Source organism: Panthera uncia (assembly GCF_023721935.1).
Source record: "Panthera uncia isolate 11264 chromosome B2 unlocalized genomic scaffold, Puncia_PCG_1.0 HiC_scaffold_24, whole genome shotgun sequence".
Taxonomy (NCBI): Eukaryota; Metazoa; Chordata; class Mammalia; order Carnivora; family Felidae; genus Panthera; species Panthera uncia.
The window spans coordinates 91,374,265-91,388,934 of record NW_026057580.1 but is presented as its reverse complement, the minus strand read 5'-3'; the positions used below and the strand labels follow the sequence as shown (position 1 = coordinate 91,388,934).

The window sequence follows — 14,670 nt, the reverse complement described above, 5'->3', positions numbered from 1 at the left end:
TACTAGGCACTTTTCTAAAGCGCACTAGAGAAGCAGCATGGTTCAAGCCAAAAGTACCTGTTCTAGAGATTACATTCTAGTTTGGCGATAGCGGTAGCATGAATATACGTGGTGATAAGTGCTATAAAGAAAAGAGTGGAAAGAGATGGGGTTTAAAAATACTCAGGGATAGCCTCTCTGACGTCTCTACTAGAAGGTAATCTGCAGGAGGGTGAGGACCTTACTGGTCTTGCCCGTTACTGCATTTCCCATGCTTAGAATAGTGCCTGGCATGTAACACTCAGTATTGAATGAGTAAATGTGGACCATAGAGAAATTAGCTCAAAATACCCCATTTTTAAAAATTTTATTTTAATGTAGGTCAGCAGCAGGCACAGTTGATCTTAAATTGTCATGTCATTCCAGTGCATCCTTGGCTGAAGTAGGAATAAAGATGTTGCTCTGTCTTACGAAGCCAGTAAAACCCAGACCAGAATTAAAAATGGGTATCACTTGATAGGATTTAGTCCTTAACAATACTCGGCCAGGTTAACATCCGGTCCATATTTGATAGCCTGGATAACCAGGAGCGTTTGGTGAGTGAACATAGTAAGTACTGCAAAGGTGCACATCCTTCGAAGACTGCTTAGGTTCTGCTAATCCCATAAGCAGATAATGTTTGAATGAAAGGATCAGACAATAAATAGCGACTTCAAGGGAAGAGAAGAGCGCGGCCCCGCTTAGCGTCTGGGTGTATAGGGGACGACACTGCGAAAAGGGACGAATTCCGGATCGCGGGCCTGGCTCAAGACCCTTAATAGCTTCATGACACCGTGTGGTAGACACCAGTAGTTTAGCATGGAGGAACCTAAGGACGCGTCAGGAGCTTGCGTCACCATCTTCGCACCGCCCCCCCCGTTCCACCTGCTGTCTCTAGGCTTCTATTGGTTGCCTCGCGGAAGGCCCGCCCCCTAGAGGAAGAAGGAACTATCCCAGTAGCCGGCCCAAATAACCGTAACTAGCCTGACGTCATAACGCAGCCAATCAGAAGCACATTTGTTTAGGCTTGTCCAATGAGCTCGGAAACTGGCTTGGCCCGCGGAGTTTGATTTTCGTTCAAGGACGCGGAAGTTGTGCCAGGCCTCGGGGCGAGCAGCAAGGTGGGTGGGAGACCGGAGGTAAGGGCCAAGCATCCTGCGGAGTTACCCAGGTTGAGGGAAGGGTTTTCGGTGTCCAGCCCTGGGTCGGTGGGGGGGCGTCGTTACCGTCTGTGGCTTGCAAACCGAGGCGCGCGGGCGGACACGAGTCGACGTCCGAGCGCTCCGGTACCAGGACGGGCACACGTAGAGCGTCGCTGACTGCGGATTCGAGGCAGCGTTTCTTAACGACCGCAGCTTGGTGTTCCGGTGGTTGCTCGCAGGCTTGGCTTCGGAGGAAGGTGAGCAAGGCGATCATTCTGGGTTAGGAGAGCCCCTGAGGAAGCTTGCGGCCAAGGCGACTGACACCACCGGGGCTAGTCTCGGCCTGTTACTTAGTTGGGTGACTGAGTCACGTCGCGTATCTGGGGTCCAAATTCCTTGTCTTTAAAATGAGCGAGGGGGATGGATGGTACCCTATTCGTTTGTGAGGAAGAGCCGCTGTTCATTTGTTAAAGCGTTGGGTCGGCCCCCTGCCTGCCTTCAGGAGCTGAACTCATCCCTCTCCTCAACCCAGAGCTTCCAGGAGAGCGGGGACTTCGCTGTCGCAGCTAACCTACAGGCTTCCCTGCTAAGTGTCCAATTTATTGTTGGTTGATATTTATTAAGGCTGAAACATCTTATGAACTTTTAGTGCAATTTAACTGATAAATTGAAATTTCCTTTATCAGCCCTTCCCCACGTCTTCATTCCTCTCTCTCTTTGACTTCCTTCAAAATACTGCTGGCCAAAAGAGATTAGTTGATGGTGTAATGTGAAACGAAAGGATTCCTCCAGGTTACTTAATACAGTTTTGTGGCAATCGTGTTTTTTGTTTTTTGTTTTTTGTTTTGTTTTGTTTTTTTGGTCAAGAGTAATATTTTCTAAATTGTTTTTCCGGAAGGTATCAAGAAACTGATAATGTTTCCTTGAATTCGCTTATGTATTTGTTTCATCAATGTCACTCATACTGAATATCTTAAGAGAGATGCTGGAATATTTCGGTGTTCCCATAGACCAGGTAAATGTCTTTTAATGGATTTGAATGAACCTGTTGTATTTGTTGCTGGGTCTTACTTTGAAAATGATCTATATATATGTAAACATTTAATTTAAGGCAAGATTGTTACTTTTCAGGTGTAACAAAGCTGAGTTTGCGATAGTGTACCTTAGGTAGTTTGGGTTAAAAAAAAGGGATAAAATTAAGGGCGCCTGGCTGGCTCAGTCGGAAGAGCATGTGACTCTTGATCTCCAGGTTGTAAGTTGTGAATTCAAGCCCCAAGTTGGGTGTAGAGTTTACTTAAAAAAAAAGGGTGGGGGGAGGGGGGGGGAGGAGGGGGAGGATAAGATTATTAGCAACCTATTTACTAGGTAGGTCAAATGCCAGCAAAAGGTGCACATGCAGCAAAATATAGATATGACCTTCACAGGTAAAATATATTTTAATTATCCAGTGGTTTTATTTAAAGTAATTTAAGTTTGATATTTGGGTATATAATGGCAAGTTATAGCTCAACAAATTCAGAATAAATCTGGAGAGAGGATGACTTAGGCCTAAGAAGTACAAGCAAATCCAATTTTCTCTACTTATGGAGCATTACCATATCCAACACAATATGCTTGGTTCTTTGGGTGATATAGAGCCATACGCGATCTTGTATTCATACTGCTTAAAATACAACATGACAAATAAAAACATACAGATAACTATAATACAAGATTGAATATAAGAAAGAATAGTTGGGGAGTTTATAGAATGGGCAAATCATTGCTATTTGTTGGGGTGAATTAGAAGAGAATAGCCAAGGACACTTTCAAGATTTTAAACAAAAGTAAGTTGAAGAGTGGTTATAAATTATAAATAGGCAATTATTATATTATAAATAGGCAATTCAGTATGAGGAACTAGTTTGAATCAGGAGGTGAAGTGAGCCAGATGTGCTGTTGGATTACATAAATACAAATATCCTACAGATAGAGAAATAGTTCTAGAATGTAGGAAAAAGAGATTTCAGATTTGTGGTTATCTGCATTCTTTTGATATTTGAATTCGGGGACTTTGGTGACATAATGGAAGATGTTGGGTGTTACTGATGCATTTTGAATTTCAAGAATACATTGAAGATAATGAGGACTGAATAGTAGTTAAAGATTTGCTTATTATTGGATTATTGATACCTTTAGGGATTTGTGTAGGTGGAGTGGTGGCTGTAGTGTAGTTTGAAGAATAACTAAGGAAGGGTAGTGGCATCAGCAACTTTCTTTTGAAAAGTTTGTGAAAAGAGATCAAGAGCCATCAACTTGAAGGAGTAGGATCGACATTTTTTTTTTTTTCCAGTGTTAGAGATAACTTCGTGTTTGCAAGCATTGGAGAAGAACCTCATAGATAGGAAAAAAAAGTTAAAAATTCAAATGAAAGAGCGAGTGATGGAGCAATGTCCTGGAGAAGGTAGCTGGGCAAGGAACATAAATAATAAGTCTTGGAAAGAAGACAGACAGTTGAGTAGGGTAAAAGTGAGAGATGGTGGAGAGGTTTGGAATGGAGAGAAATAAAAATCGAGGTATGTTAAGTTGGAGTCCTTGGTTTTCTCAGTAAGAGCAGAGTCAAGGCTTCTGCCAGGTAAGAAAAATGGTGGCTTTGGGGATTTCAGAGATTGGTGATTGCTTTGGGCAAGGCAGTAGAGAACAACACATGCTCTGAAGAGGTCGCAGAATATACCTGTGCAGAATACCCAGCTGAAGTCAGCATGGATTTGTAGTCTTTCTAAATATTGTTGTTTTTGTAATTTATTTTCTCCAGCTAAGAGTAGTTGGGGTAATTTATCCATTGGTAATATGAGAACACATAATATCAAGAGGATGAGCACTTTTTGAGTGGTAATGAACCTATCACTGAAACAACTTGAAAATCTCTGCTTGGTAGGAAAGTCACATCAGTAAAGTCCGGGTCGCCTGGGGGACTCAGTCTGTTAAGCATCCAACTTCAGCTCAGGTCATGATCTCACCGTTTGTGAGTTCAAGTCCTGCATTGGGCTCTCTGCTGTCAGCACAGAGCCTGCTTCAGATCCTCTGTCTCCCAGTCTCTCTCTGCCCTTCCCCTGCTCATACTCTCCCTCTCTTTCAAAAGTAAAATAAACACTTGGGGCTCCTGGAAGGCTCAGTTGATTGAGCATCCAACTTTGGCTCGGGTCATAATCAACATCTTGCGGGTTCGAGCCCCACATCTGGTTCTGTGCTGACAGCTCAGAGCCTGGAGCCTGCTTCAAATTCTGTGTCTCCCTCTCTCTCTCTGCCCTTCCCTTGCTCTGTCTGTCTCTCTCTCAAAAATAAATGAACATAAATTAATTTTACCTCTTTCTACTTTTTCAGATGTAGGTACTAGAAAGTTTGTCTTACATATGTGGTTTGTGTTTTTTTTCTTTTGGAGAATACGTACTTCTGAAGTGATTGTAGGTGTAGGTGATTGTGATTTATGGTTAAGGACTACTACCCTATAGGATTGAAAAGGAACATAAACACATCTCTGTCCCTGGAGTTGACAGTCTTAATGGAGCAGAGGGAACACTGCAAATGAAGCAAAGTTACGTGTAGTTAGGTATCCTGTTGTGTGGTGCTCCTTGGAACTGGTTTAGGAATTTAGAGCCTAGGAAGCTCCCGAAAGCAGAGTCAAATTTGTAGAGGAGTGTGAATCTGACATTAGAAGACAGGTAAAAACAGCTGGTGCCAGGGCTGGAGGTAGAGTGGTGCCCTTTGGGCACATGCGTAAGTGCTTGGCAATTAGGATAACATTGGCTTGTCTTTGAGACCATGAGGAAAATTGCTATACGCAAAAGAGCTCGTGTTATTAACGTAGTGAGTGGGTAATTCAGTCGGATAGATAGAACTGGGCCAAGTGGCAGAGGACTTTTCAGAGTGACTGGAGAATAATACAGAGTACATGGAGGATGTTGTGGAGACTGAGATCGCAGAATTGATGGAAGCTTATGAGGCCAGTAGATGTAATCTGTTTAAAAAGATTTTTCAAATTTTTTATTAAACATTAAACAGAGAGAGAGCACGAGTGGGGGAGGGCAGAGAGAGAGGGAGACAGAATCTGAAGCAGGCTCCAGGCTCCGAGCTGTCAGCACAGGGCCAACACGGGGCTCGAACTCACAAACCGCGACATCATGACCCCAAGCTGAAGTTGGACACTTCACTGACTGAGCCACCCAGGCACCCTATGATGTAATCAGTTTAATGTTTTAATGTTTCCTCTACTTTCAAATAGTAAGGTTCTGAGCTCAGGTGTTTGGATGTGATCGGATACATTCATAATCTTACTATTTGAAAGTAGAGGAATGGCATTTTCTGTGCCAGTGGCTTCCGGATCTTCCTCTCTAGCCCCAGTTTTTCTCAACTAGTCAAATGGCTTTAATTTTTACCTATCATGTATTCTGTCTGCTGATGATTCCCAAATCCATCTAAATCCCAGATTTGTTTCCTGAGTTCTAGAACTGTATGTCCATTTCCAAGAAGATGCTGTTAGGATGCTACCTACGTCTGTTGCTTGTAATAAACTCTCCTTGTTACGGGATCTTAGGAAAAATGAAAAGTCCAAGTTTTAATGCTTTTTGAAGAAAGTGCTTTCTTTGTCTTGAAATCTCTGCCAAAAGCAGAAATATTATGTCATATTTTTGAGGAGGCTTCTGTGGGAATTGTTTACACCAATCTGGAAAGCCCAAGCCAAAAGACAAGATGTTACTTGAATTATAGTAGCGTATTTCATTTCTATCATCTTTTTAAGAACTGACCTCTGGCAGATATAGTTCACTGTAAGTAAAGAATTCTTAAATTGTCTAGTGCCGGATTAGTTTATTCCCCCTCTTTATTTCACCTTTGAAAGGAATTACGTAAGTGCACTCTGTATTACCTCATTGTTTGAGAAACTGAAATTGTCAATTTTTGACTGGGCCAAAAGATATGTTTAGCTGGGAGGAGAGGAGGCAATTTTTCTGGATAAAGTTCCGTAAAGTATTTTGTCACTATCAGAAATAGGACAAAAATGAATTTGTGGTCCTTTTTTTTTTTTTTTTTAATGTTTATTTATTTTTGAGAGAGAGAAACAGAACATGAGCAGGAGAGGGGCAAAGGGAGAGGGGGACACAGAATCCGAAGCAGGCTCCAGGCCCTGAGCTGTCAACATGGAGACCGACGTGGGTCTCGAAGGCACGAACTGGGAGATCATGACCTAAGCTGAAGTTGGATGTTTAACCAAATGAGCCACCCAGGTGCCCCTGTGGTGCTTTCTTAAAAGACCTTTCTTTCTGGAATATTACACAGGTTAACTCCCATCCTTTTTTTTTTTTTTTTTCTTTTTAGGACAAATATGAATAAAGTTTAATTTTTTTTTTTTAAGTTTATTTATTTAGAGAACTAGCAGGGGCAGGGGAGGCAGAGAGACAGAGAGAGCAAGAGAGAGAAGAGAGAGAGAGAATCTCAAGCAGGCTCTGAGCTTAGGACAGAGCTGGACAGGGGTTCCGTCTCAGGACTCTGAGATCATGACCTGAGCCAAAATCAAGAGCTGGATGCTTAACAGACTGAGCCACCCAGGTACCCCAAAGTTTAATTCTTTGAAGAAAATACTTTGAGTATGCCCTTCTGTATTTTCTTTTCAAAATAAGTGTTAGTGCATCCTTTACATCTACTTTTCTTCATGGATATATAAACATGCTTTAACAGAATAGTTTTTTTAATTTTTTAACATTTATTTATTTTTGGGAGACAGAGAGTGACGGAGCATGAGCATGGGAGGGGCAGAGGGAGGGGAAGATACAGAATCTGTAGCAGGCTCCACGCTCTGAGCTGTCAGCACAGAGCCAGACGCGGGGCTCAAACTCGAAAACCACGAGATCATGACCTGAGCCGAAGTTGGACGCTTAACCGACTGAGCCACCCAGGTGCCCCTAACAGAGTAGTTTTTAAACAATGTTCTATGTGTAAATAGGTTTTGCAGATTAGAGAAAATAAAGACTATGGATCAACTCGGAGTATTGTTCGTCTTATTGGGAAAATTCTCCCTCTAGAACCTTGTCCCAGGCCTAATTTTGAGGTAAGTCAGTCAACATGCATTGTTTAAGCACTATGTATACAATAATCCCAGGTACTTCTTCTAGAGATAGAGTAGAACAAAAGAAGAACTGTTTCCTGAAAGCCAAAAACGTCTTGCATGTTTTTGTGTTTATTTCTTTAAGTAATTACATTCAAAGATGGGCAGACACAAAGCAACACCTGAATAGCTTATTTTATTCTTCTAGTTTGTGTTTTATGATAGATGACATTAACCAGGGTAGAGAATATTGCTACATGTTTAGACTTTAGATAACATTTTCCTCAGTATTTTTTGCCCCGCTAACAGGTGCATGTTTTTCTGTTGCATATCCTTTTTCCTCTTAACTCAGGGATTTTTAATTTAGGCAATTTCCATGGGCATGCATGTGTTCTACCCCCTGCCCCCCACCCCAGCAAAGCTCTGACTTTTTTTTTTTCTTCCCCTTTTTTACTTTAGTTGATCCCTCTATTGAACTCTGTAGACCCTGGTAACTATGGATCTGTAGTTCCATCTTTTGCTGATACTTTGCGTGTGGCAAATGATGAAGAAGGCAGTTATCTCAGATTTCGGTAATTTTACATACTTCCTGTGGAAGGTGGGATATGGGCTGTAATCTTAATTCTTGCACGTGTTGAAGTTCGATCATACTAATTGAATCTTGTGTCTGTCTCTGTACTGCCCTGTGACCTACTAATATCTTCCTAATAAGGATGACATTTTTATTTCCCATTTCTCTTAATGTAGGCCTAGGAAGGAATGATATTAAAAGGGTGTCAAAATCATTATGTCCATTTTTAGGAGAAAGCTGTTTCCTATGCTAGATACCATATTTGGTTATTTTTTACATATTTAGCCAAAACTTAAATAGTGTTTACTGTGTACCAGGCAACGATGTTAAATAAATATATTTGAAATTTGAATGTGTTACTGTTCGGGAGTACTAACTTAGTGTTAGTATATTCAGATATAGGCTATAAACACAATAAGGGTCAATTATGCAAATATTCTGGCTAAATTTATTATGTATCAAAGTGGTTTATCTATTTAAAAAAAATTAGAATACCATAAACTTATCCCTGACATAATGCTTAGTACAAGGCCATTCAGTACCCATATATTCAGAGTATGTAGAATTTCTAAGTAAATCAACTTTATTTCTAAATAAATCAATTTGTACTGTGTTTAAACCAATTAGGTAGAACAGTTACAAGACAATTATTTTTGTTTTACAGTCTAAAAGCAAGACTTGTTCCTTCATTCACTGACCACTTATTGGTCACTTATTAAAGGCAACTGTTCTGTTCTAGATATTGAGAATACAAAGTTACATAAGCTGTTGTGCTTGTCCTCAGTGAGTCTGGAGACAATGATGAGATAAAGAGAGCTACTCTGATTTTTGTTTTTGTGTCTTCATTCCTCTTTGTCTGAAAGAATTTATTTCTTTGGGGAAATTCCACCTTCGCCCTCAGTTTTTCCTTCCTTCTACCCACAGAAATAGCATATGGAAAAATGAAGAAGAGAAGAAAATGGAATTTTTCCATCCTTTGCCACGAGTTTGGAACCCATTGCTGCCTGCTCCAAGACAGAATAAACGAACCAAAAACGATGGGCCTGTAAATGAAGCTGCAATTAAAAAAATAGCTGCCCTCGAAGATGAGCTGACTTTTCTTCGCACTCAGATCGCTGCAATTGTGCAAATGCAGGAACTGAAAAACCGTGCAAACGCTGGTGAGTGCCATGCTGCATTCTGTCTTAGTTAGATGGTGCTCACCTACCATTTCATTTCAGTCAGTACGGTCCCAAATGAGAGCATCAGATGCTAATGTGTCTTGTGAATGACATTAAATATGTCGAGGATATCGTGGGTGTAATATTGCTACGTCTGATGTTTATGTAGAATAAATGGAGACACATTTGCGGTGAGGGGCATGGCTTTGGTTCCAGCTGTACTGCTGTAGATTGTACTTTTGTATTGAAAAGCTGTTTTCTAAGTAAACTTTTCTAACTCTTCAGAAAAGCATCGATATTTATGAGGAAGAATATATTAATTTGAAAGAAGATGAATATAAGGTCTTCATGTATTTGTAGTTTGAAGTTATTGCTGCTGTTCTTTCACTAAATTCAGGTTGAATAGTGTTTTCCAGATGATCCTTTTCTAAATTTTTAGATGTGACTGGTTTTAAGCAACATACACCCACATACATAATATATACATGTATCTGTGCACATCCATATACACACATATAATTTATATATAACATGAAATATTTATACAGTATTGTATATTTATGTATTTTATGCATAAATATTATACATATTGATATATAATAATAGCAATTAAAATGAAATATACACACACATTATTTTTAAGCAGTCGTGTTAAAAAGTCTTTTGGGAGCAAATCTGTTGTGAAAAAGTTAAGTACTCAGTATCCGTCCTAGGCCTTGCCTAGAAAATATATGCTTGGGCATTTCTACAGTGTCATCATAGAGTGAATATACCAGTTTGAATGTTTCTAACTACGAATTGTTGATTGTGTTTTAGCTTTTTTAAATAGAGGATGAAATTCATACTGTATGTTAATTACTGAAAAAGCACTTTTTGATTTCTTTTTAAAATGCATTCTTACCCTTCCTCCCTTTAAAGGCCTACCCAGAAAATCCTAATTGGATTAAAAATAAGCTTATTCTTTGGTTTGACTCTTATAAAAATTACTAAGCAGATGGGATTGCTTCTTTTTCCTGGCCACCATATCATTATTTTAGTAGCATTACTGAAATTGTTCCATTTTTGTTTCTAATTAGTGTTATGTGTTATGTTGGAGAGAATTTTGCATGATTTTTTCAACAGACTACTTTGTTTTTAGGCCTCTTTGACTTGAACAGCGAACCTAGCAGTTTGGGACAAAGGCCATCACCAGGAACTGCTGAACTGAGTGTCAAACCAGATCCATTTTCAAGTTCAGTGTTCTTCCCTCCACCTGCTCCTCCTCCTCCTCCTCCTCCAGTGCCCCCTCAGCTTTCTTCTCCGCAACGTCCATGTTCACTCACATGGCCAGGAACTAATAATACATGTAACTCAGATAACTCAGCAAGTGAAGTGAAAAGACAGCAGTTAGGTGATAGTAAGACTAATGACAGTCATCGTTCGAAAAGCCAGGAAAATAAAGATGTTCCGAATATGTTGGACATTCTAAAGGATATGAATAAGGTTAAGCTCCGTACTGTGGAACGGTATGTTATCATAACTTGAGAAATGAATCAAAATTCTATTAGTGATGTTGTAATGATTTATTATATTTATCAAAGTAAACATAGGTCTTCTCTCTGATTCTTCTTCACTCCAAACACTTCTCCCAGAAAGAATCATTTTCAATTTTTTTTTACTGTTTCTTTTAGTGTCTTATCTCCATATTTTTGGAACAGTGTACTACTTCCTTTTGCTATTTCTTGATATTTTAACTATATTTATTTCCGCTTGTTAAAACTCAGGAGTACATCCTTTCAGACATTCTACCGCCTAACATGTACGCATAAATACACTTCTTATTCTATCTTCCCAATATAGTTAAATCCATCGTCTTTACTTAAATCAGTATTCAGAATTTACATCCTTATAACAGTAAACATTCACAGGTAAGCCATTTCCTTATGCTATGATTACATTTTGCTTGTTGAATAATTTTATTTTTTATTGCAGCTAAAAATTGTCTCTCTGAGTGTCTTTCTTTTTCTTTTTAAAATAATTTCCCCTGTAGGAGCTCTCTGTTCTGCTCCACTGTCTTGTTCCCCCAAGCCTGCTGAATTGTTGCCATGCCAAGGATTTCCTTGGCCATCATTATGGCATTCTCTACCCTGTCTCTTGTGTTGCCTCACCCATTTCTTGGGTGTCCTATCTTCCCATACCTTTCTGAGAAAGGGTCTATAAAAAAGATTATTTTAAGGCTTTGCATATCTGAAAATTATTATTTTATTCTAACACTTCATTCCTAGTTTGGCTGGGTATACAATAGGCAGAAAACCATTTTTCCACAGAATTTTGAAGACATCGTTTCATCAGTTTTTAGCTTCTGTTCCGGTGGAGAAGCTGATGTCGTTCTCATTCCTGGCTATGTATCAAATCTATTTTCCTTATTCTTGAAACATTTAAGATCTTCTCTTTAGTCCTGGTTTGAAATTTCATGACGATGTTCCCTGGAGAGTTCCTTTTTTAATTTCTTATGCTGGGCACTTGGGGACTCAGTCTTGAGTTTTACATTTTATTCAGTGTAGACTTTTCCTCAGTCCCTTCAGGAGAGCCCCTTCAGGAAGGCAGCTCACCCTCCACTATCTTCACTGTCTTCCAGGGTTTTGTTGCAATTCTTACCCACTCTCTTGTAATTTCTTTGTCTTTGTGGGTATGTATCTTTTTAATTTCTTTACTGTCATTTTAGTAGGATTTCACAGAGATCTGCCATGTTCATCTGGAAATCCCTCAATGAGGTTTTTAGTGAGAAAATATATTTTCTGTATAATAGTGTTAGGGCAGACACATCATTTCATTATTAATGAGGGTATGATTTGACCCTTGTGTGAGGAAGCTGATACAGAGAAAAATGTGGCTGAATGTGCACACTTGTTCCAGCTAGAGGGCTTATTGGCATCACCGGGCCCAGTCAGTGTAAGACGGTGACTGACTGTTACCATAACTGGAGACACAGCTAGGAGGCTGGTAGAGTCTCCCTTCCACCCCCAGTATCTCATTTTTCTACAACTAACCGTGCATTATACATTACTACAGAGTCAGATAAGATTTGCCACAACTTCACAGTTACAGTCACTGTTCGTGTTCTCTGCCTTCTCTCTTGTTACTGTGAATGAAATGCCATTGCTCGTGCCCAGGCTCTCCCCTTGGTCACTAGGTCTCCTTTTCTCTTATCTTCTCAAGGATTTTACCTAAAATTATCCCTTCTGTCTTCTACATCATCAAATTTTTCTTCTCTACTTTATTCTCCCCATACCTGAGTATTTACCATCTTCAAAACATGTATATCCCCAGCTATTATTATTTCTCTGCTTCTCTTTCTGATATAAATTCTTCTCATCAGAACTTTGTTTGCATTTCTCACCACCTTCTTCTACCCACTGTAATATGGTCTCTGTCCCCATCACTCCACTGAAAACTGTGCTTTGTCAAGGTCACCAGTAACGCTGGTACTAAATCTAATGGTCAATTCTTATTGTTCCTCTTACCTGACGTCTTGGCAGTATTTGGTACTGTCTGTGGTCCCTTCCTCCTTGGAACACTTTCTTCCTTTGGCTCAGACCTCAGTCCCCTTCTCTCTGTATCCACATTGTTTCCTTTGGTGATCTCACCTAGTCCTATGGCTTAATGAAAACCTGTTCTGCCCTAAGTCTTTTGCATCTCAGTAAAGGCAACAGCACCATCATCTAGTTGTTCAGTCCAAACATCTAGGAACCAGACTTCCTGGTTTCTTGGTTTTCTTTTTTTTTTTTTTTCTTCTTTTTTTAATGTTTATTTTTTTGTGGGGGAGAGAGGGAGAGAGAGGTGGGGGGCTGGAGGGCAGGCAGGTAGAGAGAGATGGAGCACAGAATCTGAAGCAGGTTCCAAGCTCTGAGCTGTCAGCACAGAGCCCTACATGGGGCTTGAACCCACGAACTGTGAGATCATGACCTGAGCCGAAGTCAGACGCTCAACTGACTGAGCCACCCGGGTGCCCCATCGGTTTCTTGGTTTTCTAATTCCTAATTCATTGTGCCTTCTAGATTCCTTATTCCTTGGCAAAAATTTTCAATCTCTTGAAGAATAATTAGATTGTAATTTATTATGCTTGTATTTCTGGCATGTTTGTCAACAAGGAGCTTAAATTAATTACACAAGACTTTAATTCAATTTTTTTTTTTTTTTTTTTTTTTAAATAGGTCACCTGGAGGTAGACCCATTCATAAGAGGAAAAGACAAGATTCACACTGGGATCCAGTGTCTTTAATATCCCATGCACTTAAGCAGAAATTTGCATTCCAAGAAGATGATTCCTTTGAGAAAGAAAATAGGTCTTGGGAGTCTTCTCCATTTTCTAGTCCAGAAACTTCAAGAGTGAGCTATAATAATGTAAAGTTAATTTTTTAATTTTTCAAAAGCGTATTGTCCATGACGTATCTCTGCCTTCAAGTTCTCTTGAAGTTCTTGCGCAGAATGGACCATACAGTTATTTGCTGGTACCGCTAACGTTTCTGTTGTTTCTGTTAACTTTTACATGCTCCTTTTTTGCTTGTATCTTACTATGAATTTTTTTTAAATAAAACACTTGATTTGAAAAATACTTGTGCATAAGTTTATAAAGGCTTGTCCTGGACGGGTGCTAACTTGATGTTGCTGTCTGCTGTATGAACGAAGTCTGAAACTTAAGTACTCCAGTATTTTTCTCAGGCGAATATAAAGACTGGATTATTTAGTTAAATAGAATGTTAACAGTGCTCTTTGAAAAGCAAATGGGATCATAATTACCTTCGATGACAATGCTTCTTGGTTGCTTAAAAGGACATTGTCTATATTTATATTTGACCCTTGAAATTGCTCCTTATTTGAAGTCTCTTTGATTTAGACATAGCTTTAATTTGGGGGTTGTTTTTCCCATATCACAGCTCAGTTGAGGTAGTAGGTACAGAAGAATAAGCCTTCGGAATGAGAGGGTTGGGAGGGAGGCTGGGGTCTAACGGCAGGTGCATAGCTCTGAGGAGTGGGGGGTGGGGGGTTCAGCAGTGGACACGGAACAACTGGAAAGCAGATAGCAACTCAAAGAGCATAACCGAGTGGGGGAAATTGTCCCACTTGTGTTCCAGCGCGGGCAGGGCTGTCTCTTGAGTTACTCGTGGGTGTGTTCATCATGTTGACTCTGGACATTCTTAACTGTAAGAGGGCCAGAAAGTATGGTTTACTTTAGAATTATTACAATCAAAAATGCCAATGTGCCTGAAAATAAACATTTGACATTTGTGTAGAAATGTATAACTTGCCATGTACTTTTCTGCATGCCTCGTTTGATCTTCACAGCAATGTCCTAAAAATAAAAAAGCATGAATAAGTCAGGCCAGTATCACCTGACCCTCAGAGTGCTGAAATAATCTGCCTGTAACCCCACATCGGATTGGCAGAGCAGTGACTAGAGCTGGGTTTATTAAAATTTTGGAGATCTGAAAACCTTCAGTTATGTAAGCTGTTCGCTGTGTGGAACATATTTCCCAGTGATGGTGGATAAGCGAGGAGGTTCTGGGTTGTCTTACACTGTTCAGTGTTCAGCATTTTATCTCCAACCAACTACAAGCAGTTTAGAGAAAGAACCATCTCTTTTTGTATATTTTACGGCACCTCGCTGAGGGCTGGACACATGGGGACTCAAACTGTAGTTGACTGGGCGTTCAGTCTCTG

General features: G+C 39.9%; 1 protein-coding gene across 2 annotated transcripts; it reads left to right on the top strand.

The window, feature by feature from the left end:
- Window positions 1–1,329: 1,329 nt before the first annotated feature.
- MTFR2 (mitochondrial fission regulator 2) lies at window positions 1,330–13,564 on the top strand. Of its 2 annotated transcripts, XM_049654421.1 has the most exons (7): window positions 1,330–1,417; window positions 2,059–2,175; window positions 7,138–7,242; window positions 7,699–7,811; window positions 8,735–8,970; window positions 10,109–10,475; window positions 13,164–13,564. In XM_049654421.1, the coding sequence occupies exons 2-7, from the start codon at window positions 2,113–2,115 to the stop codon at window positions 13,369–13,371; spliced, it is 1,092 nt and encodes a 363-aa protein (XP_049510378.1). In that variant the 5' UTR covers window positions 1,330–1,417; window positions 2,059–2,112; the 3' UTR covers window positions 13,372–13,564. The 2 variants fall into 2 exon arrangements, with proteins under 2 accessions (XP_049510378.1, XP_049510377.1); XM_049654420.1 differs by lacking the exon at window positions 1,330–1,417 and having other exon boundaries at window positions 1,426–2,175.
- Window positions 13,565–14,670: the final 1,106 nt, after the last annotated feature.

Excerpts from the sequence above, each read along its gene's own strand:
- MTFR2 (XM_049654421.1), top strand. The coding sequence starts at position 2,113 with ATGTCACTCATACTGAATATCTTAAGAGAGATGCTGGAATATTTCGGT. Across the intron at positions 7,812-8,734 it reads GGCAGTTATCTCAGATTTCG|AAATAGCATATGGAAAAATG; the intron begins GTAATTTTACAT and ends TTCTACCCACAG. Across the intron at positions 8,971-10,108 it reads GAAAAACCGTGCAAACGCTG|GCCTCTTTGACTTGAACAGC; the intron begins GTGAGTGCCATG and ends CTTTGTTTTTAG.